General features: G+C 41.6%; 1 protein-coding gene across 1 annotated transcript in view; it reads right to left on the minus strand.

The window, feature by feature from the left end:
* ipo11 (importin 11) overlaps window positions 1-25,214 on the minus strand; it is a 97,324-nt gene that overhangs the window by 50,357 nt on the left and 21,753 nt on the right. The window contains exons 8-17 of the mRNA XM_079222577.1: window positions 24,231-24,301; window positions 23,605-23,797; window positions 22,411-22,563; window positions 21,818-21,861; window positions 19,902-19,992; window positions 18,929-18,976; window positions 16,457-16,562; window positions 7,443-7,587; window positions 970-1,038; window positions 717-833 (exon numbers count right to left, since the gene is read on the minus strand). Of these exons, the coding sequence (XP_079078703.1) occupies window positions 717-833; window positions 970-1,038; window positions 7,443-7,587; window positions 16,457-16,562; window positions 18,929-18,976; window positions 19,902-19,992; window positions 21,818-21,861; window positions 22,411-22,563; window positions 23,605-23,797; window positions 24,231-24,301 (1,037 nt within the window). The remainder of the gene's footprint in view (window positions 1-716; window positions 834-969; window positions 1,039-7,442; window positions 7,588-16,456; window positions 16,563-18,928; window positions 18,977-19,901; window positions 19,993-21,817; window positions 21,862-22,410; window positions 22,564-23,604; window positions 23,798-24,230; window positions 24,302-25,214) is intronic.

Genomic DNA, 25,214 nt, shown 5'->3' on the forward strand with positions numbered 1-25,214 from the left:
GTCCAAACATAGACTGTATATAAGAAGTGGACGTAGTCACCGAGACGCCACCCACTGGTTTGTTGACCGCCCTTGAGAAGCCTCAGGTTTGGCATTTTGGCCGTCGCCATCTTGGCTTTTTGCAACCAGAAGTGGCACACGGCGGTGGAGGCTAGTACATCTGAACCCTCAATAAGACATTTTTGGTCGATTAAAATGTTATAATTAACTGTCATGAACTGAACACAAAGTGTGAAAGGGTTTAAGTTTAAAAAAAAAGCAAGGACAACTACCAGACCAGACAACGCTGCGGTAGCGAGCTGTCAATCACAAGGTAGCCACGCCCTCTCTGCTTTATTGTCTATTTTAATGACTATAATTTACTAAATGAACATAATGTTGTATTGAAGAAGATTTTAAACTAGTGATTGAGACCATAAACTCATGTTTTCAATTTTTCCTGAGTTAATAAATCAAGTGAGAAGTAGAGTCATTCTCTCATAGACTTCTATACAATCAGACTTATTTTGCAACTAAAGGAGTCGCCTGCTAATGGCCAGTTTAGGGCACCTCTGCATTGGCTTCCCTTTTCAGACACGAAAGTTGCTGCCTAAGTTCAACACAAGGGCTCCGTCATAGACACTGTGAGGTTGACTTCACACTGCAACTGATGGCTGTGAAGAAATTGTAGGAGGAAAGGTTTAAAATAGTTCCATTTTTCATATCTCAAATCTCACCTGGATGTTCACTCTCTCAATGACACAGGAGATGACATGGAGCACCTGCATCTTAGTGTCGCACTCAGTCACCTGCTGCAACAACTGGAAGAGCAGCCCGAAGATAGACTCCAGGTACTAAACAAAGAAAGGAGAAATTAAGGGTTAGAAAAGGGGGAAATGTGTTCATTGAATTTTTTTTAATTGCGATCCTACTAGTCACTGAATTAAAAGCATGTATAGTGGTTTCCACATTGGGGATAGATGTACTCACTGGGAGGAATTGCTCTGTCCGGAACTCAAAGTCGTCAACGGGTGATCGTGAGTTAAGGATTAAATCAGACTGCTTCAGGTAGGTATGCAAGCAGTTCATTAGTAAAACATTATTTATTTGCTTTGGCGTACCAGAGAAGTGACGCAAACCATTATGCTCTGAAAAATAATATAGGTACAAGAAGGATATTGAGCTTTAGGGTTGTAGCTGTCTCAATCCGCACCTGAGAAGAAACAAAATATATATACAGTTAGTTTGTAGCGAACTAAGTGAAGAGAAACAGACAGAGAGCAACATAAATATAGAAATACATAAACATGAACAGGGGAAGATTGCCACAGCTGCACATAATGCAATCCAACCAAACATTAAAAAAACAAAAAACATAGTTACACTTTCCGTTAATGCGGCCTCAGAGGGTCCGCAACGAGCTCTCACTGTGGCAAAAGCTTTTAATAGCGGAAACACAACAGCCGTCCCGTCGGCCCTTACAGATTCTAGCGGCGTACTCTATATATGTCGGAGAGATGGAGGTGGAAATGTCCACCAGGAGAAAGGGAACAGATGAAGGAGAAGAGATTAAAGAAGGTGAAGAGTGAAGGGAAAGTGTGGGACTGACAACTCAATTACAGCGGGTCCTTGCCCTCTCACAACACATTAAAGGAACAAATGCCATTTATGGGTGAATAAGTGAGGGTCAGTGTGTGTGAGTGTGTGTGTGTGTGTGTGTGTGTGTGTGTGTGTGTCAACACCATTCAAACTATGAAAGGTCTTTGCAGGTTTCAATCCCGATACCTTCAAGGTGTATTTTACTTTTATCTCATCTTTCCTACCACACCTATATTATTTCTTAAGTCTTTAGGTCCTATGACCCGCAACCTGTATTTTTTTTTTCCAAAGAGCGATTCAAGTTGTATGCACAGCATAACCTCTTGGCTGCAGACTTCAACCTCCAATCAGAAGCTCCGACGGGAGGAGGAGAGCTCGGCGGCCAACAGCAGCCTCTCCCCTCCTCCGGCCGAGCTCAGTTGTGAGTCGTGCCGGTGTGCAAGACGACACGGACACCGCGCTGCGGGAGACCCGGGCCGTATTACTGGGCTCGCTGGAGTGAAGGGAGGACCAGAACCAGGACCGAGAGAGGCAGACTTTCAGACCCTGCTGCAGTAAAACGGTTTTCTCACTTGAGGGATTGTGATGCTCGGAAACTTTACCACTTTTGTCCACAGGGGCTGCAAAAATCAAACACACATCAAGCTAGTAGTAGCTTTAAATAAAAATAAAAATAAGTTGCAGAGAGGATCCTCAAGATTCCCAACAGAGCCTGGAACTTTCCCATATTAACTTGAAAATATTTTTTTTTCCTAAGAAAGATAAATTATGGGCCATTTAATGTTTATTAATTGTATCTCATAAATACTTTCAATGTTTGTTTATTTACTAGCTGCAATAGTTTCCCACAGGCAAAGCAAGTTGAGTATCCCTGCCCTAGATCATGATTGTTATTTTAGATGACAGCATACATTTGCAGGAAGAAAATGTGTTTGTCATTTTTTTAAATATATGTTTCAGTTTATAATTTATTAATATGTCCTCATTTGTGGTTTAGCCTCTTAAAAACCACTCAATCCCGTCTCCATTGAAGTGGTTGGAGTCGGTCTTTTCGAACTCTCTGCTTTTCATGCTTTTAACGCCCATGTCAATTCACTTAAAAGTTAAGTCAGCTTTCGACTTACTCCTTATTACATATTTGGCACTATGCTTATATTTCTGTGGATCAAACCAAAGCATAAACACAGTCATTACACACTTCCCTAGCTGGCACAGTTTCAAGTTTCATAAAGGCAAAGTCACTGATCTTAGCTTTTTGAAATGGATGATAACTCCAAGGCTGCCTGTGATACCATCTGTCCAAAACAAGCAATAACATTGCAATAATCATAATTTAACATGGTTTTGTCAAAGTGGCGCATGTCATCAATAGTTAATAAACACTTGCGACAAAAGCACTTACTTCCCTTTTCGTGAGTCAATTAGAAGATCTGGACAACAGAAGCAAAAATGCAGCTATGTTTCCATGGCATTAAATTGAGTCATTAAAAACACATGTATATGAATGAAATTGTTTGCATAATCCATACGTAACTCTTTTATATAACGAATTTAACATGCTTGGTAATGTCCTCTCAACAAGGCAGAGACTAACTAGTATCGTCTCTCTAAGATGAACAGCATGTCAGGACTTTGCTATGTATTCACAGAGAACACCTCCTTCAAGTCATTGATCATCTTGAAATCCATTTACAATAATTCCACACTCATCCCATGTTCATACCTGACGATAAGACAGACAACTGTATGTACATTCAAGATAATAAATAGCTTTAAGTTGTTTGAATTAGAGATGTACAAATTCCCACAATTGTTTGAACGATAATAAAATACGGAATAATGTTTTAGTAATGCTGCACACATGAACAAGCATCAAAAGGAGTATGCTGATGAACGAGGCCCATCAGTCGCCATCAGCACTGGCCTTGTTGGTAATTCAAACACTAATGAGAGAAACTGCATTTCCATTCCACAGCTAAGTGTTGAAGATAATAGATTGCTTGATGAAATACTCAGATGGATCTATTAAAACACACATGCCTTTCTCACTCACAGTCTGACAATAATTCAGACAAAACCTTGGCTTCCTCACATTATTATTCAGTCTCAAACAGGCTTTGAGGGATACTAAAAAGCAGGTTAAACCTGAATTTGAAAGTGATTAGAAGTTGAATCACTGAAAATTGCACTGAAGCACCTCACTGAATCCAAACAAAAGCTTCAACGAGGCTATACATATTCATTAAAAAAGGGGCTAAATTGTGAATTCAGATCATTAACATAACAGCAAACACCTATGTTCCATGTAAAGTTATAGTGCAGTCGGAGTGCAGCCGCTCCGGCTCTGCACTTCGCTCATCCGGCGGCGGAAGCTGATCACGGCGGAACGATGTTGCAGAATCCTAGCGGAGTGGGCCAAAGCTTCATCGACTCGGAAAAGACACCAAACACAAAAGACAAGTGTGAGAGAGCAATAACAAAGTTGTATCTGGAAATTAGAGCAGATAAACAATAAATTGCACAAACTGTAGCTAAAGCTGCTTCATCACAACAACAACAAACGCTGGAAAAAAAAAGAGCTATATTATACTAAGCTTTTCAGAAGAGAAAATAATTGGATTTACTTGTCCGTCTCGCAATAAAATCACGAAACAACCTACAAAATGAATACTTTCACATTGATTGAAAGGGTTACAGGGGCGGCAAGGATTTATGATTGGCATGGAGAGAAGGCCACCTGGTATCTGAGACTCTGAAGCCCATTACAATTCACTCTAACTCCTGATAATAGTCATAATAACAATAACAATTTCTCATAGACAAATGCCAGTCAGCACTCACTGTACAGTAACTAAAAACACGATTGAGTGGGATTATAATCATGAGGAATGAAATCCATATTTAGGACGCCTCAACAGCTCAAAGCCTCCATGCAGTCAAGGAAAAATGAGCAGAAAAGGGACAATCTGTTGACTGAAACATCACAGCTTGATGTCGTCAATGCTGGCTTAATAGCGAATTCTCAAAAATATTACGACCTCCCACTGGGAATGCAAATGCCCTGAAACCAGAAGCAGTTCAACTTGCCACCAAGCATATTGGTTTTTTTTTTAGCCTTTACTCGGAAACAGAAAATCAGAGAGGGACTGCAGCTGTTGAGAAATAGAGAGAGAGAGAGAGAGAGAGAGAAGAAGAAGAAAAAAGGAGAATGTATTGGAAGAAAATGAGGGTAGAAAAAACGGCACAATAGAAGGCTGCAAGCGACTGGCATCTGTGATCTACGATTCTGCTCATGAATGTCATTGATGGGTGCCAATAAACCCTCTCACATAGAAAAGCTCCCACGGGGTGCCGACGTTCCCACAAAGACCTGATTATCTGCATTTCTCTAGAAGCAGAGTGGGTTTTTGGCACACGACTTCACCTACTTCCAAGGTGCAAAAATTAAGTTTATGAGGGTTAGAACTTCAGGGACACTTGTGGTATTGAGAACAGCTTTATTGTTTTGCCACGGTGTCGGGTTTTTGTTGCTGGTTTCCTGTTTTAGTACGACGTTTTCTGTCTCTTGTTCCTCGGTTCTCTTCACTTCCCGTCTCTGTGATTGTCTGCCCTGTCCTTGATTGTTTCCTCCCGTGTCTAATTGCACCTCTTTACAACCCTGTGTTTATGGAAGCGTTGTTTTTTTTGATCTTTGAAGAATAAAGATTACTTTACACCGATGTTTGCCGATCCAGTCCTTTGCAGCGTACCGTGACATGTTTTTGGCGTTTTGGCTGTGGCTTTTCATCCGGCTCATTCAGAACGCATTGGTCGACTCTAAACAATAAAAGTTGTTCTGGAGATACAAGTATTCCTGGAGCTTTGAGACCAAAGGCAACAGTTTTAGTATAAACAACTTTGTCATTAAATGACTTCATTCAGGATACTTAATCTGCAAACGAAAATAATTTCTCCCACACGCAGTCAATTGACCATTGATGAAACTACGGCTCTCCAGTTTCTACAAGTTTCCCCTGTTCATTAGTCACTCAAATGTCAGAGATAAATATAACTGATACCTTGGGAGAAACACTTTCCATCTGAACAAGATGGCTATAGAAGAGCAATAGAGATATCGATTTCCAATTAGACTGATTGATAGAGGGAAGTCTTTTCCATTAGCCCATTAAAAGGTTTATGATCAATAATTCATTCTGCCCTGAAGGTTCTAATTGGCCCGAACAATATTGATCAGGAGCCACGACATGATTGGTACGCTGGTCAGTGATCTAACAGCGAGCTTATGTGAAGAAAGACCATTGAAACTGTAAAAATAGTTGTACTCTGTAGTTGTAGTAGTAGTAGTAGTAGTAGTAGTAGTAGTAGTAGTAGTGCTGCTCTTTGATGGGGATGCCGACAATGGTTGGGACAATGTTTCACGATGCAAACCAAATAAGTCCATTGGTTTGTTTATGATGACTAATGTTGTTTACATATGGTGGTTGACTTGTTCTTAATATCCATGTTTGTTTTTATTTGTTCACAATTGATGTATTTATTTACATTAGTGATGTTGCTCTTGTAATTGATTCAGCACTTGAACGAGCTGGTTGCAGTAGTAACGAAAACAAATTGGCCTCTCTGAATAATCTCCACGTCTGTGTGTCTTCACAAGGGGGAAAAAGGAAAACCTAATGAAGAACATCTAATATAACTTACCAATGAACCATTGAATGAAGACGATAAACTGGTTAATTGAATATAACGCGAGAGACACAAGATTAATTCTACTGTAGCTGCCAGCAAATCATTTGAGGATGAAGCCAAAGTACTAAAATGTGACCGACGGGACCAGCTTCAGTGAATTAGAAATCCATTGCAACCGGCTGCACCGAGCTCTATTTCAGCGTAATTGACTGTGAAATCAAAATGAGGGCGCTACAGACCTATTGATACTATTTTACATCGTTAATGTCACTGTGTGTGCTCTTGTACCCTTAATTTAAACTAAGTGCCCAAAATGGATGACGAATCATACAGTCCATACATTCAATTATAATCAGGATGCTTCCATCCATCACATAAATACCATCAGAGCATGGTGTTTGCATGGGCTCTGCCATATGTGTACAATCATCTTGATTAAATTACAATCTTAATTACTTTATAATCACATTCTGTGTGTTTTACAACAAAAAGGAATGCAAACAAAAGACGCATCTAAAAGCTCCTCCTCACATAGATGGATTATGACGCAAGAGAGGCAATTAGATGCAGAGAGATTGAACCCAGTTACTCTGAATGGTTCAATCCAATAGTGAGATTATTTTTGAATTGCATTGTAAATAATGCATGGATTTTTCCACATTCCTTCATGTAAATTCTGTTAAAAGAAAACAAACACATCAATCAAGTGAACGGCTCATGAGGCACGAAACCCAAGGATGGCGAAAAGTAATTTGAATAGAGGATGACTAGGGTATAATAATAGCCACTTTTCCACTAATAGGATCACACAGCTGCTCATCAAGGCCAAGGATGAATAGAAATGTTAATGAGTAAATACAAAGTTTAGCGTATTTAATCAAAGCTATTCAAAGAAGATATCTCTGTAAAAAAAGGCCAAAGAAAATACAATGACAAAACGAGTTCCGCAATCCCTCGACTAACTATGTTTGGCTTTGTTTGTAGGACGTCGACAGCATAATAGCTGTGGTCCCATGCTGTTAAGCTGAGAACTGTGTTTGTGTCGCTGACGGTGCACTTTCACTCAAGGCCCGTTTCAGTCATTACAAATCAAATGTTTTCTGGGGGAAGCTGCCCCTCCAGTGAAAATAAGCGCTTTACCCAAAAAATAAATAGAAAAAACGCTGACTGTTTGCTACTGCCTGTAGCTGCCTTACCACCAAGTCGGGATCCTGCATCAGGCTCAGGATGACCTCGTAGAGTAGAGGGCGAAGGTCAGATTTGAACTTGACAGAGATCCATTGTCCTATTAGCCAGATGACTCGTCGGCGAATCAACTTGTATCTGGAAAAAAAACAAAGGAGGAAGGGAAGAGGAGTTAGTTCTGGTAGCAGATAAATCTTTTAACACATTTATATTCTGCATACTATAGTTTAGAGAAATGGGCCAGCTGGCTCTCTAGTCTTATCTCCACAATGTGGCTACAGTACTTATGGATCCATTAAAAACAACTGGGCCAGCTATTCAAATGATGAAATCTGCCGTTGCTTATGGCTCATCCTGAAATTGCTCTGAGCCGTTGCTTGTGTTTTGGTGGAGACTGCAGTGTAAATTGTACGCTGAGGGAGCGAGCCACAGCACTGTCCTTTCATTCCACATTATTATCCACACACAAAACTATATATAACATGGTGGCATACACATTCCCACTGAACTCTGTAAAACCAGAGTGTGGGTTGAATTAGAGTCTGCAGAGAGGTAGAGATAGTGAGATTTACACATAAAGCTGTCCCAAAAACGTCCCGCAGAACAAACAGAGAACAAGAAGAATGGAGTGTGTTTTGTTTAAATGAATGCATGACAGCAAAGTCTGGTGGAAATAGTGACAGAAAAATTTAAGAAGGTAAAAAGCCTAGTTAAAAAAAAAATCCATTAGGTCCGAGTGATGTGTGATAGTAATTTAAGTGACATGCATGTCCCAAATGTGGGGCACTGCATGCTGGGAACTGATGGTTTTTCCAACAGCTGTATCCGGGAAAGCAAGGACTGTCCCTCTGCATTTGTCTTTGGTCGTATCCGGGGACCGGTGTGACAGAAGAGAGCTGATGGAAAGTGGAAGGAAAGGAGAGAAGGGAAGATAAAGGAAGGGAGGAGGGGGGGGGGGGACGGGGTTCTTGTTGGCTTCTTATCAAATATCCACAGGGAACCAGAGACCAGTCTGGAAGATGTGAAACAACAGCATGACTCAGGACTTTGAGCTGGGAAACAACTCTGTGTGTGTGTGTCTGTGTGTGCGTATAGGCGTGCAAGGAATAAACAAAAGAAAAGTTTGTTTGTATAATTAAGCACAAAAGCACGTTCTTGTGTTTTGTTTAGATAATTGGTTTAATTGATTTCCCCGATACCTTTCAAATGAACCTTTGCCAAAAGGCATTTGGTAAAACCAAAACGTACTTCACGACCAACATTAAGCTTAAATGCCATCTGGACTTGATTTCTCATCATCTTAAAAGCACAAGATAGCACTCGGGGGTTAAACTCAGATGCGGGAGAGAATAAGGACAATAAACCATCATCCGATTACTTTTATAGGAAAACAACGGCAGACAGATTTTAGTTCTCTCTCCGCTTTTTTGGAGGCAGAAACAAATCAGATGGTTCCAACATGATAGAGCAGGTACGGCAGTGCCAGTGGGCGCGTTCCCAAAAGCTCTCTCTGTATCCAGGTTCCAAACAGCTTGGCAGCAGAATACTGACACTCGGATAACAAGTCGGGGACATCGAGAATAAATAATAAAATTACAGAATACTACTACTACAAGCCACTTGTGCATTTTGGTGTACTCCTAAAGGGCACAACTAATACTAATACATACAAAGTGCAGTGAACAGATGTTGGCAAATGTTTGTTTACCTGAGTTTAGATTTGATAAACACCGACAATCGTCAGCATTATTCCGGACAACATCGTAATCCGTACGCTGATTACCATGCATTCAATGGATCTGTTGAAGTGACTAAAGGATTAGTTTTCCCCAGCTCTGCCTGCAATATAATGGAGTGGTGAGTGTGTGCATGTCTGTGACTAACAAATACAAACTCTCTTCTTCCGCTGGGGAAGGTGCAGCTGGCCGAGTGTATTACTGGTGTGCTGGCAAAGTGGAAGAAAAGGATGGCAAGGCAGACGGACAGGCCGGTTTACAAGGGCACTTGTCCGTCAGTCAAAGGTTCGACACCACTCAATCACATTTGAGCGGGTTCCTCCTCCATAACGTCACACAGCTGTCAGCAAACCTGCTCATCTTCTTGGCAAACACTGGGGAAATCCACGTGGACGAAATAGGAACGGAATCGAAAGCAGAATCCCAATTTCACATTATCCCCAACACCTCGCACTTCTGTTCTGCCGCCATTTGGGGCACAAAAGCGACCAAAAGAGAGCCAAGTGTGGGCAGCTACTTTGTCGGTGAGGCGACTTTGAACAGTTTCTTAAGCGCTGGTTGATGTAGTTGTGTTGTTAAATGGCACTGGGAACTGGCTAACAGACATTCTTTAGATGGAATGGAACAGGGTGAAACAAAAACTGGATTAGTATCATAGGAGCTCTAAAAAAAACTTTGATTTCTGTCTGGCATCAGTTGTTAGCTTCATGTCACCGGCTTCCATTGAAAATTAATGTCGCTCGTTCTTTGCACATAGCATGAGTCTGTGCTAAAAGCAAAGTGTGTGTGTGTTCAGCACAGTAATTACGGTATTGCAAAAGCCATGTTGTGGCCAAACGGGACCAGTCTACCACAAATAGTGTGGTAATGTGTTTCCGTGGTATCCAGATTGTTTAAATGTTATGTAAATAGGAACATAAATGGGAGTTAAACAGTTCTCAGACCGATGATATGAAGAGTCTCAAACTAAAATGAAAAAAGCTGGTGCAGTGCTGCTGTAAAGATTAGACGTCCAGAGAGGTATTCATCTTGTTTCACTTCTGTGGAGCAACCGTCAGCGCACTCACTGGGACTTGAAGACTATTAGAAGACTACTCAGTGGTGTCAACTCAGGTGAAAGACCTTGAGAGCCGCATTGGGAGCAGCAGATACAAGAGAAACAGAAGTAAACCGAGTTACACCGAAAACTGGTACAACTGGGAGATTGGGGGCCGTGAACCCGGCCGCATGAAAAGTCTGATTCATTCAGCCATGCAGCGCATACAGTACGGCAGCAGCGAAAGCCCAGTGCGCTGCTGCTTTTTTGTTCACATCTGACCTGTGTGAACATGCCAAACTCAATTATGCTTGGAGTAGAAAGAAGAAAAAAAACATCCACCGTGGCAAATACTGGCAATGAGGGCGAATTGAGTTTGACACCCAAAGCAGCAGAGTCATTTTACAGCATCTATTGATCCCCCGAGGGAGGGACTGACTTTTCTAACCAAACTCCACATAAAAGGTCAAGCCACAAAAGGCAATGACAAAATGCCAGAGTGTTTCACAGCCCCTTTATGCTGGCAGAGTCAGAGGAGAATGATTGAACACACTCTGACTCTAGCGGTCAGTCTGGGTGACACAAAAAAAACTCCTTCAAGCTATTCTGGGACGTCAATATGAGCGATACTAACGGTGTGTGTGTGTCTTAAAAAAAAGGACTTGCTGTCATCTCTCTGCTCTTGGACATCATGACTCATCACAGGTACTACAACTGTTTTGGTCGTGGTACATAAAGGAAAAACAGCTAGTAATTTCAATTAGGTGTGTTATTTTTTTTATAAAAAGGAGCTTACTGGCGGCCGGAGGCTCAGCCACAAGTGGTAAGTCTCACAAAATAGTTTTGCTGACAGATGTGGATATTAATAGTTAGACTGTTGCTGCTTCATATCAAGTGATAGTGATAGACTGCAGGGCTTAATGATGACTGGACCTGCAAGCAAATAAGTAAACACTCACAGCCTGTACAGCAAGGAGCAATACACAACATAACATGAAGGCTACGAACCACCTGACGTGAAGCATAGGGTGATTCGCCTATTTTTCAGCTACTCATGTAATTAATTCAGATTTTGATTTTAAACATCAGAGTGTCTGTCCAGAGGAGACAATGTGGCATAGTGCTTTCTCCACTCACACACACACACGGCTGTCTCCATCGCCCATTCCCTCTTGAACACACTCAGACACACACACACACACACACACACACACACAGTGTGCTGGCTCTCTATCGCAGCCCGTCTCTCTTTCCTTCTCACACTTCTCACCTGCGACCTCTCTTTGTCACTTTATTATCCAACGGTGTTTTTGGTGCCGTTTTTAGTGGCGTTCAGAATGCAAATTCCGTGGCCGTGGTAGTAAACAGTGGGTTACTATTCAGTTGCCATCTTTTTACCTTGACACGAAACTGCGTCACACTGATCAAAGAGCATTTGGATCAGTCAAGCATGCCGCCTCTACCCTTGAGGACAGAAGGAAGGACACCTGGACATCAATCAGCCTGTCAACACAGGAGCTCCGCAGACAGTTGACGTCCTGCAGTGCACCTGGCTCCCCATTTAGAGGCGCATAAGTCACCGGCAGACTGATTGTCCCACAGGCTTTCTGAGGTCCGCACGGGGCAGGACGGCCTACAGGTTCAACAAGCAGACGACGCTTCTCTTTTCTATTTCGGTTCTTTTTCTCCCAGAGGCATGAACAGTCCCGTCGTGATGCGTTTTTGCAGAGTGGGCAGTGTAGCCATTGATCTACTGAAAAAAGGAACACTTGGCGAGACTTTTTAAAACTCTATGTATTGATACCTTCTTCTTTTTTTTTTTTTTAAAGACTAATGAGAAAACAGTAAACGTGCTACTCGTGCTAATATTGCCTGATTGTGGATGGAGATAAATGAGCACAAAAATATTGCACAATGTCCCAGGAATTGTTTCAGAAGCAGGATTGATGAGCAGAGAATCTAAATGATACCGTACCAGAGGGAGACAGCGTGGTAACTGACACGGACCCGCTGAGAGGCTGAGAGGCAGGCAGCAGAAAATCCTGCAGGTGTGAAGAACAGGTGGGTGCAGACCTCTAGTCACAACCGCAGAGACTGCCAGGATAACATTAATTAAGCTGCTTGAATGCCACTGGGTTTTTCACAACTTTACTTTTAGCATTGGTAAATGGTACCTCTCTTGCTTAGCATATTGTTGTGAATGTTAGATTGTATTGGTCTCTATGATGTAAAATTCATCTGAATAAGCAAGCTGTATTAAATGGTCCAACGGCCAATGTCCAGAGGGCCAAGGAAGGCAGGCGGAGCAGCGGGATCTGAGAATACTCTGGTCACAGCAACAAATGGGCACCAGGCGAGGGTGTCGGCCAGGAAAATCTGCTTTGAATGTGGCTTCTGGCAGATGCCAATATAATTACTGTCCTTCTGCTTCTCGTGAGATCCTGCCAAGTTGGGGGAAATATTTCAGCCACGTCGCTTCTCTCTTGTAGCTGGCCGTTCTATTTTCACAGTGTTTTTTTCAAAACTATATGAGATCGGGGCAGACTAGCAAGACTTTAAAGACCCAGATGACAGCGGTAGAATGAAAACGTATACGGTCTGAGAGAGATCAAGATAGTTTAACACGATTACTCAGAGACTTTGGAAAAGCTTTAAAAACCTTACGCATCAACCTGTTGCACTTTAACGATCCTGTGCCCTGATGAGCCGTTTAATCATCGACACGACACATTGGTTGTATAGAAATTAATGGTAATGACGCGGCAAAAAAAAAAAAACACCGACAGAGCATGGTAAACGAGACGAGGGTGCAGGTTTCAGGACGGGTCTTGCTGACATCCGCCAGCAGTTGTCAATCAAACATAGACACGCCCCTCCAGCCAGCAGAGACAAAAAGGAGCATTTCAGATCTTTTTTTCTCCTTTTACTAATTACTAATGCATTTTAGAGACTTTTTTTTCTACTTTATCGTACATACAGAAAAAGTATTTGAGGACTGTACATTGCCGCATTTCTCTGAATGTAGCAGAGCAAAAAACATTTGTACAAAATAAGAGATAAGTCAGCTGGCACAGGCCATGCCAAGAAATCACAAGTCTACAATATAACACTTAATGGCCCGATACACACAAATCCCTGATAGCAATCCACCAGAACACCTTTGGAATTAACTTGAAAGCAGCATCAGGTGGTAGTAAAAAAAAAAGTTTAAAAAAAAAAAGAGCTTCCCCATATAAACCTAAAGCAGTCGTGCAAATCCCTGATGGCTGCATGGTCAGCTTCGATACCGAGGCTCTATAGGACTCGTGTTGAGTCGCTGCCACAAACTGTGACTGATCTTTCAATCGCAGGAGGGAACAGGGATTTGTAATGTTGTGGTCATCGGGTGAATATCCCGTATATATATATACAGTGGTATATGTATAAGGGTCTGAATACTTATGTTTTTCTTTTTTAATACATTTGCAAAAAAATTCTACATTTCTGTTTTTTTTCTGTCAAGATGGGGTGCTGAGTGTACATTACTGAGAAATAAAATACACTTTTTTGATTTTAGCAAATGGCTGCAATGAAACAAAGAGTGAAACATTTAAAGGGCTCTACCAGCATATCAAACGTGTATGGAGAGTGGCATATGGAGTGGAAACAAGGCCTTTGAGAGGAACAAGGCTCGCTGGTTGATTTAGTTACTGGGTGAGGGTGCCTTTTACACACAAGAGACTTCTGTTGTGTTAAAATCAATAACAGAAACAATAAAAGCCCAGGTGACGATCTCCCACAGTTTCTTCTCTGTATGAGCAGGTCCCTTATACGGCAAAGATCGAACGCGTCAGAATTCTTTACGGCATCATATATCTGACCAATAGGTTTTTTTTCTTCTCTTTTTTTTTTTTACCAAATGTCTGAGGAAGTATATTTTTGGGACTGATGGAGGCCACTGGGGAGGTGAGAATGAGATATTAAAATGTGACAGGATGTAAAACCCGATGACATGCTGACAGCGTGAAGACCGGCGCGCAAAAGGCGAACATATGCATGCCTGTACACACGGGAATCAATTCACAAGCCTCCGATTGCCACAGAATAAAGGAACTCCACTCATCACGAATGCTGACTAATAGCCACGCTCAATCTACATTCACACTGCAGAGGCCTCATCAAAAGACTGTGGGAATATCTCAATTCTGTATCAGAAACACGGCCTGATTCAGCACCCCACGACAGAGAAATCAATGGGAGTTGACAAGTTTATCTACTGTCATTTATACAACCAACCTCGGCTTAACTAAAAGCAAAGACAATCCTCTTAGCACAAAGCAATAGGTTATCATACAAGGACCTCTCTGTTTTAAAAGACCGTATTTGGCAGCTAATGGATAAGGATGAGTTATCTTTTAATTAATTTCAATACTGTGGGGGGGTTGGGGGGGGCTAAAACCAATAGTGAGTTTATCTTGCAAAAATCTATTAACTGTTTAGCCACTAGCTGCCTGGAGCCAGACTGTTGCATCTGATGACATCAACACAGCAAGTGTATTTTAACTCCACAACTCCATTTTTGATAGCAGGCTCCTCAGTGGGAAGACATTATATTCAGGACGGTGCTTCCAGGTTTACACTGCTTTGCTAAATCAACAAGCTACGGAATAAAAACACGTTTTAAAAAAAAAAAAAAAAAAAACCCACAAGAATCTGGTCACTTTGCCATCTTTAAGCAACTGCAGGAGAAGATAAACTGTGAGGAATAGAGTATCTTTTTATTGTGGTTATTGCTTCTTTTTTTTATATACTTTCCAACATTAATTTCCATTTGTTAAGTTCTCTATTCTTTCCGTTTGTTATTGGGGGAGCAGAATGAATAAATGCACGTGTGTTTGCACTATTGTGTGTTAAGAGCACAAGAAACAGAAAGCAACAGAGCAGGCGTTTGGCTGCATCCCTGTGGCGTTTGGTTGTTCTTCTGGAGATGTTCTATTTCTGAAGCCCCTACCCTCTGGTTGAGGCCTGACTGACATTCCCAGTCGTCGTGTCTCGATGAGCTCAGCTTGATCAAACGCATCAAATCAAGTAAAGCTTTGAATATCGAGAAGGAAAACATGAGTTCGGAGGGAAGGGGATCCTGAAAGAGACCCAAAAGGAACCAGGCACAAAGTGGAGGGGATATTCACACCTGCACTGTGCGGGAGCCGAGCCAAAGTGACGTCGGCGTGCCCGCACCCTGACGTCAGCAATAACCTGAGTGGCCAACCTTCTGAGTGCTGCTGGGCTTTTTGTTTTGATCGTCTTAGGAGTCTGTGGGAGCAGAGCACTGCTTTGTTCTTCATATCGCTTTCAACACCTTCCCCCTGGCATGTCTCCCTGTTTCCCGTCAATTTGAAAAAAGGCGGTCATCCGTCAGTTGACTGTTTATTCTCACTGCACCAGACTGTCGATGCATCCATGATGAGGTTTTTGCGCTACCGTTTTTCTAGTTTAATTAGCCTGTTATGATGCGGATGCTAATGCGTCTGGACGTGTGTGAAAAATATAAGCAGCAGTTGTTAATGTGAGCATAACAGACAGCGACTCCAAGCATCAGTGGGCTACTTATGAGCCTTTTTTGAAATGCATCGACTGTGCTGCTGACAGTAATCAATAGGTGGACAGAAGTTAATAGTCAATTAGCCTGAGTTACACTGACAGGAATGATAAGTAAGTGATGCATCAGACGCCGCTAAAGTCTGAATGTGAGCTCGCGTCCAGTAAAACAAACAGCCGTTAAAAAAAAAAAAAAGAACTGCCGATCTGGTTCGGGTCTCACTATTATTGCTATGAGCCTCAATAACATAAGTAATGCAAAATGCGATGCACTCGAAGAGTCAACGCCTTCCTAAGGGCGATGCACATAAAAATCACACCGCATACAAAGTGGCCACAGGAAATTAAAGAACACCTCAACAGTTTGACTCAAATAATCAATAACCGTGCAATACAAAACTCCCTGAGGGAAGGCCATCTGAAGAAGCTGAAGAAGCGTATTAGCTGTCCGTGCCGTCTCTCCCACCTTGAGCTAGTATCTGATCTTGAGCAAACCTACTGAACACCTATTTGGCACAGAGGACCGGGCAGGCCATCAGTGTGTCCCCTTGTATGGCAGCCAATGCCATCGGCGTGTGAATGTGTGTATGGATGTTGACATGAAGTCCATTTACAATCCAAATGTGTGGACGTTTCAAAAGAAGTGCTAACACACTACCTGTGATGGCTGACTTGCAGCTCTCCAAGAAGCTGATTCTTGAACCACTGGTCAAAGTCGACGTTGTCAAACAGCTCATAAGCCGCCAGTCCCACTGCATTGTATACTGCGGACAAAACAACCACAACACAAAGTCAGAACCGTAATATCATTTATTCACAGTATCCACATGAGCACTGGGAATATTGAACTTCTAAAGAGTGCAGTGAACAAACAAACAGAGTATGAGCACTTGAGGGAGAGATTACAAAAAGATACCCAATTAACTATGTTAAATAAAAATTTAAAAAAAGATGGTTTATGGTTCTGAAATGAGCCGCATGAACACTACAACTTAAATCATTCATTAAATCATTGGCGAAAGGGAAATCCCTTCATTTTGCCCCAACAGGACCTTAATGCTCTCTAATGCTTTTAATCGCACAACGCCTCACTTTGATTTTTAAAGTCTGATCGTTTATGTGGGTTCGACTGCAGATGGCTGTTGGCTGCTGAAAAGCTGAACCAAACTGCAATGCTGGAGGAACAACCAAGAACAGCCATCATTGCATTGATTGAATAGCCGGTTGGACTGTATCAGACTGTATTGCTTCACGTGGAGCTGAACAGCTCGACTTCGCATGAAAAGGATGAAGAGTTGGAATGATAGGAAAAGGGATAAAAGGTGGCTAATATGTAGTGTAAGCCAAGAAAGGTGTTCAAATGAGCGTTATAGCATACAAAAAAGGAGTCGTCGTGTCATTCAAAAGCCTTAGTTTGAATAATGGCAAACCATCAGGCATCATCGTATAAGCACTGCAGGCTACGCTAGAGACCCTGACGGGCTCCTGTTACCTTGGAGCTACTTATAATACAGGTCAGCCATCTTTATTTATGATATCATGGGCACACAGTACGGATGCATATATTTCTGTGATAATGATGGTTATACCGTACATTATGGAATATGTCTGAGACTTTGTAAAAGTTTGTAAGAGTTCCTTCTTTGGGCCGTGACGTGATTTGTGCGTTTTTGTATCCGTGTGCGGGTAGATCGTAATGTAGAGGGCCCTTAAAGGAAAAATAAAAGATCAGAGAAGAGAAGAGATGGCAGTATGAGAACAATGAGACATAGATAAGTAAAGGGACAGAAGCCGTACAAGTGGAAGAGATGCTTCCTGTTACTATTTTTATTCCATCTTGAAAAGTAATGCATTCTGAGGGCAGAGGGGAGAAAAATAACAAAAACAGGGAAAGGATGAGACTTAACAGAGCGGAAGTGAAACTTAAATGATCTTCTCTCATACGTCATAGCAAAAAGATGGCTGGACGGATTGATTGAAGGACAAAAAGTGGCCAAACCAAATCTTTAAAGGGGTTAAAGGTTAATAAAACGGACAGGAAATGTGTAACTTCCAAGAAGACCAACATGCCTTTTTCTTCCGCTTCTCTCCTTTCTTGGAGAGAGTCCTGTATTCGTTGTAACGGACACAGTTGAGCTCGTCTTTGAGGTCAAAAGTATGGCTATTTTCTGATCAACAGCGCTGCTATATTATTCAAATTAGATGTTCCTGTGTTTTCAAATGTGTTTCAGTGGTCAAAAAGGGCCTCTCGGAGGGCAAGGGTGTATTGAAATATACTTACTTCATTCTAATGTGCAATATTTCAGAAAGAGGTTAATGCTGCTGGCAGTGCAGCATTAACGTGACAAATACTAAAGTGACAACAAATATGTAGAAAAAAAATACTGAGCTCGTTTTTCTTTTTTGACAGTATAATTAAGGTCATACTCTGTTAGTGTATTAGCACTATTATAATTATTGACAAATTAGCACCTGCTGTTATTAATTAAGTGGCACTCTGGCACTTCAACCACAGACACAATTATACATCACTGCTGCTGCCACAGCACAGCTTCATCACCCAGTGATGTCTGCAGGTTTATCAACACTGACGGCATGCAGCTTTAACAGAGGCCCTAATAGCAGGCAAACCGTCTGTGATTTAGTTGTTTATGTCGTAAAACCACCAGCGAGGCTGCCCTGACCTGCCACAGAGTTATAAATACTGAAAGGAAGTAGAGAGGGAGAAATGAGGGTGTGAGACAGAAAAAAAGAGGGGGTACAAGATGTCCACGGACATGAGAGATTAAGTGGGGGAGAGAGCATTATGACCAGAACAGATTACATTATGAAAATGCAACTCAAAAGAGGGAATCACTTGGTACGATTGCCATGGTCATGAGGTAATTCAGAATATACATCTTAGCCTAAAATAATTGGTATGCGTCCGGAAGCTCTCTTTATGCAAATCTAAATTCACTCATCTCCATCTGTTTGCATTGTTTGGGATTGTGGTTGGAGTATGTTAATAACAAAGCCAGTTTAATAACCTTTACATTTTGCATTTAAGACTAAATATTATTTAGCAGAGTCAGACTCTTCCTCGGAGTCCAAATCAGCCACTTAATACACCTGGTACTCCTCGACTCACCTGAATCCTTCATTAGCAACTGAGCCGAGTCTTCCACATTGGTTGGGCCTGCAAAGACAGACGCACAATCTGGGTTACTTTATTGGTCGTAGTAACATGCCTGCATCCCAAATATTTCTCAGTAATAACTACTAGTATAATTTAATGTGCCCAGTGGCCATGTCATAACACAGCTGCAGCTTAAAACGGCCTGGACCCAACTGCATTAGTACGGTCTCAATCATTTCACTGGTCTGTTCTCTCCCTCTCTATTAGTGCTTGTTATATACTCAGTTCTCAAAATCAATAGCTGCCTCCCTTCAACCATAGAATTACACCAATCTGCCGCCTTCCTTGCTCCAGCAGAGCCCAGTTCCACTCTGTCACTTCGGCGCCTAATTTAGCAACAGAACAAGAAACTACACGTCAGTGCCATCTGGGAACCCTTTGCAGTGTGATGTGTGTGTGCGCATGCATGCGTGTGTGTGTGTATATGTGACTGACTTGAGAATTGTCAGTGGTTTTAATGGTGGAGGGTTGTCAACAGGGGTCTCGAAGGTGCTGTCACGCCTATAGCGTGCATTCTACTCATACTGAGACTGCTAAAAGCAACAAGAACAAACATCCTCAACTTTATTGTTTTCTGATCCATGAAATATGTATCACCTTTCTGAGGCACGGCTATATTTCATGATGGGAATGGAGTCTGACATCTGAGGCCCATTACGTATTAAAGGGAAACTGAGCCATACCATATGTGCAAGGCCATTTTATCTGTATAGCATCTTTCAAGGAAATGTACAGTACGTATGCATATTGTGCAGAAATGCATTAACACAACAATGACATTGATTAAATATAAAAATGAGATAAAGTAGATTACCTAATAAACTGGTAATAAGTACATGTTATCTTTGCATTTAGTAGGTTTGCAGAAAAGAGAGCAGACTTTGCTTTTGGCATGGAATAATATTTGAATTGACACTTAACGGACCCTGGAGATTCTGAACCATGTCCAGCAGCACCGGTATCAGTGTCTGGTTGTAGTTGTGGAAGATATCCAGGAACAATACTTCTGCACAGGGCTGAATAGAAGAAAGAGCAGAAGGGATGGTTACTTTGCAGAATTGATGGTGCACTGTATGTGGAAGTCGTCACAAGCATTCATTTAGTATTTTCGCCCACCTACGCCCACCAAAAAAGTGATGTCAGTGCGTACCATCTACACAAAGGTCGTTCTATACTAAGAGGCTCATGCACAAACACAGACAAACAACGGAAAACACAGCCTCGAGCCCGCGGTTCAATAAAAAGTCAATGTGAAGGGGATTCTTGTTTGCGTGCGCTCAAATAGAGAAATGGTTGTCGACCCACCTTCAGTAGTTTATTGGTTTTAAACGTCACCAAAAAAATCCAGATCAAATAAAGCTGTAAGAAATCTGACAACATGGGCTGAGCCGACTCATGAATACATGCTGGGTGCTATACAGCGTTTGTGCATGTGACATCTCACGGTATGTCCTGTAGGTATGGCCTTTCCACCCGGGTGGCACTAGGTCAGATGACACTTCTATAAAGGCCACTCCGGCCTCACAGGAGTAAGACAAACACAAACCATTGTTTTGTTGGAAGGATATGGACAGGTGGTAATGTTGATAGGGGAAGGTCATCTATAATCAGCCATTAGAATTGAGGACCATGGGAAGAGTAGACGGAGAGTGACATATGATCCATGAACCGTCCTGAGCTAATACGAAGGTCAAAACAGGGCGGACATGATGTTCGGACAAAATATAAACTTAAACTAAACCAGCTACCCCTTCTTTGTGTGCATCTGCAGACGTTGACATGCCTCTTTGCAAAATTTGAGCTTGAGGGAATGCGATCACTTCTAATTAATTACTTATTTTTTTGTGCACTCTGTTGTAGTACATGTGTGAGAAAGACAAAAAAAACTCCTGGGCCACTCCACAACTGTTTAAAAATAAATCCCTTTTAATAGGGCTGCTGATGTTTCTAGCTTTAAAATAGTTTATCAGCTATTTTTAGGGGAAAAAACACCCAACACTGACCAGCTAAAAGGAACACTGATGAAATAAAAAAACAAGACAAAATGTTAAAAACAGCTCCATGTTTTCTACTGAGAATTCAAATTGTGAAGTAACTGATCAAGTAACAAGCTCTCAAAGACTGTAATGCCACCATTTATTTTCTGCCGCAGTGTGCTGATTTAATGCTCTGCTGTACTTAAATAAATGTCTGTCATCTTAAGTGATACAAGTGGATAGATGGGGCTCAACACAAAAAGAGAAGGGGAGCAAAACATGGGGTAGACAGAAAATAAGACTTAAATGAGAGATTACGTCACGAGTCAGAAGCTAAAGCTATAGATGAGTCATTGCCAACTAACAAAACACAACAGAGAACGGCTCGAAAGCCCGGGGGGACCACTAACTGTTTCATGATCCTGCAACGTATACAACTTGCTTTGTGCCACCACATCAAATAATTGTAATTTTTTTTAAAAAAGTATGAAAAAAAAAAAATAATACTTTTATCGCTATTCCAATATCTTCTACCATTATGGTTCTTTCAATTACACTTTTATGGTTTGTTTCTCTTGCAAAATTGTTTCTTAAAAACATTTGGGTTGAAACACAGGGGCAATATTAGGTGTATTTTAAATGACAATCCTCTTCTCACAGTTTGTGGATGCTGTCACGCAAGAGTACCAGAGAGGACATGGCTGCTGCAATTTTCTTTTGTGGGCAGAGTTGAGGACGGTGTGTACTACCATCATCACTGGGCACTTAAAATCCTGGAGGACCTCTCTGTCAGAGTTATTGTCGCCCACCCCCCCATTATCAGGAAACCAATATAATTTTGCATTGTGTGTGCGCGTTAACTCACCCGTAGACTGTATTTCCAAGAGTCACCACCTGTTTCTTCAACCGCTAGAAGAGGAGAAGAGAGGTGTCAGGGCCGGTGTCCCATGTCGAGCATAATCAGAAGGGTGGGTGTCTGTGGAGGACTGTAAAGCTATTACGGCCACCGGCCTCCAAAACTTCATACTGAGATGACAAATTGTTATCTATTAGGAAATGTCAGTCCATAGATTATAGCTAAGGCTGCGCAGCAGAAACATATTTTAGAGCGCAGTGCCGCTGCCCGTGTAAAAAGGCCCACCACACTGTTGATGGTCGAAGTTGGGTGTAAATTTGTATGAAAACCAAGTCACAATTCAAGAAATCCCTGTTACGGCTATTATTTTGGATGTTCAGCACCTCTAACCTCAACGTAATGAATACAGCATCACCACAACACAATAAAGTCCGGTGTAGCCTGCATCCAGGGCGACATTGCTGACTTTGTGAATTGTAGAATTGGCTAACCCTCGCTTTGCAGGACTCCCCAAGCACATGCCTGTTAACTCTGCTAGTCTGCAGGTCCAGATAAGTCTGCACATTTGGATGCAGCCCGAGTGTCTGGGGATGTGCTATTACCGAAGCTCTCGGGGTCCTCTTCCCACATTGCCAGCTCTTCCTCTGTGAGAAGAAAGTACTGTGAGACGAGCCGTCGTCCAATCTCGGTCAGTGTGGGGTGTGTGAAGAATGCCGTCTTGATCTTGTGAGCTTCCAGACTCTCTGGTTTGCTGTCTGACGGCGGCAGGGGGGGATGGAGAGAGGAGAAGAGAGGAGGGAGAGAAACAAATTAATCAAGAAATACATTTCAACAAGAAGTCTACAGAGCTACAGAGTCTACTTCAGAGCTTTAAATATAATTTCTGGTGGAATTTACAGCATTAACAAAATGATCAGTACAAAGTACAGTTAATATGCAATTTATGTCAGGCAAAAGCCTGTATCAGAAATGGGTGATTAAAATAGTAAATAAAAAAAAAGAACAGTTAAGTAATCTACATTCTAACTTTAAAATTCTACAACATTTTACTATAGTTTGGGAGTTAAAGTTAAAGAAAAGTGTATTTACCGGCGGCCCTTGACCTCCATGTCACTACTCTTTGCACAGTATCACAGTATTGAGCGCTCTGTTCGAACACTCAAGACACACACGGGTCCTCCTGTCAGTCTGACTACAGGACGGGCTAATAAATAAGTCAGATGGCCGCTCGTAGTCAGTCAAGGCTCAACGTAACCTTTCGCTACCTGCCACTGCTACTCAAAAATAATTTGTTTTCCTGTTTGAAAATGGGAAATGGAGAGCAAACCTAAAGTTGAACTTAACTCAGCCGTCACGGCACACTCAAACATTGGAATGACACCAAAGCCTTTGCACGGGAAACAAACGTGGCTCTGCTCTCTGTCAACTAAGGATTGCTTACGAGAAAGGGCTTCAATACAGGCACACCAAAGGCCGTACAAGCTGGCAGTGCTGTGCTCCTAATGAGGCACTGGAGGCCTCCGTCAGCGTGAAATAAACATGAGCCTTGGTGAGATAGGGTGACGCTGACGGTATTACGGCATACTGTTTTTCAAAACACCATCAATGATCTGCTTTAAAAGAGCTCGTGTTTTTTTTTCTGATGATGATTGCCTTGCTTTTCCCTTCTTCTTTCGTCTCCTCAATTCCCATCGCTCGTCCACCACGTGCTCTAATCCCCTGTGTTTATCGCGCCATTCCTCATTTATTCCCCAACCCCTCCTGCAAATCTTCCCTCCCCGCAGCTCACGACCTACCTTCGATGTTCTTGCAGGGTTTGTAGGCATCATTCTTTACGATTATCTTGATGAGGTTCATGCACTGAACAATGAAGCGCTCGAAGGTCACTCCTTCCCCTGCTGGTGTGAACAGGTAGCTGACGGCAAACTCCAGGGAACGCTGGATTAGGGGTATGAATGCGCACGGATGGTTCTCCAGGAAGTCTAACAACTACATGGAGGGGAGAAAAGTGGAGAAGGACAAACATAGAAAATGGAGAGGAGGATGATGAACATTTGTTCGTGATGCAAACATACAGCTCTTTCTACTACGATTCTTTGATGACGAAACAGACATTTGTCATTTATTTCTATTTATTAGATATTTAAAACGTATAATAATACAAATATGATTCATCATTATTCATTTAACTATCCAGCATATCAATATAAAAGCTCCACATTGAACAGACATGAGGTAAGTTGAGTATGGATAATGCCTTTTTTCCCCCTTCACTTGATGTAAAAATTTAATGTAGGAATTCCGAGAACATCTATGATTCCGTCAGAAATTCCATAGTGACGGCTGAGCCAACGCTACTACTATAAAGACACGCGGACAGAGAATCCTTGCTATATAATTGGATATATACGAGTCAACTCACAACTTTGGTGTACAGTATGATCATCTTCTCCAGCTTTTCTCTGCATGTGCTCTCTGGACCAACCTGTCGAGCTGAAACATAAAACAACCAAGCAGTAGTGTCACTTATCAAAAGCAGTAATCTTAACGCACAGCATCCACAGGCAATTATCAGAATTTGGCAATATATCTGTAGTTATTTAAACCCTATATGTCAATATTATGACATAATAAGAGTAAGAATAGCAATAATTTGGTGATATATTGCTCTACCCTTCATATAAAACTAGAAAATACTAGTTGTATGGCCCCGTAAATAAGTCAGGTTGTAGTGAATATTTTGGACAGACATGGATGTAATCACTTTATTGTTTTATACTATTATTTGTGTAAAATTGTCATAATTAGCAATGCTAATGCTTTGTGACCTTTGACAACTAAAAAATAAATAAAAAATCTAATCAGTTCATACTCAAATTCTGATCAGTTCGTCATTGGACCCGACTGTTGCCGGTGTGGAGGCACAAAAACTATATCCCATGATGTCCGTGGGAAAATATGAATTAACCCTTGACCTTAAAAGTGGATCCTGAGTAAAACACTCTTTCTATGAACATAAACGGGTGAGCAACTTTCATATTTTAGCTTCTAGATTCATTGGATTTTCAATAAAAAATAAATAAAAAAATGTTTGACATTTTGATAAATATGCTTTCTCATATTTTCAAGTACAAATAAATAAATCCTGATTTGTCCAATATCTGAGGATTCTGGAGTTAAGTGTTCAAAAGCCGACACACTGGGCAGGACGGCAGCAAAATGTATTGAAATTCAGATCTTTCATCTCCGGAAGTAATTTGCCGATACCTCCGTAAAAAGTACACTGCATGGAGCCCACATAAGAGTTGTTGACAAAGAGTCACAATTGATTCAGAGGACACCTTTTCAGAATGATATGCTATATATTAAGTGGTGTCTGATCTTGTCCTATCAACACAGCCATTAT

This window comes from Taurulus bubalis, assembly GCF_910589615.1.
Source record: "Taurulus bubalis genome assembly, chromosome: 8".
NCBI classification, from domain to species: domain Eukaryota; kingdom Metazoa; phylum Chordata; class Actinopteri; order Perciformes; family Cottidae; genus Taurulus; species Taurulus bubalis.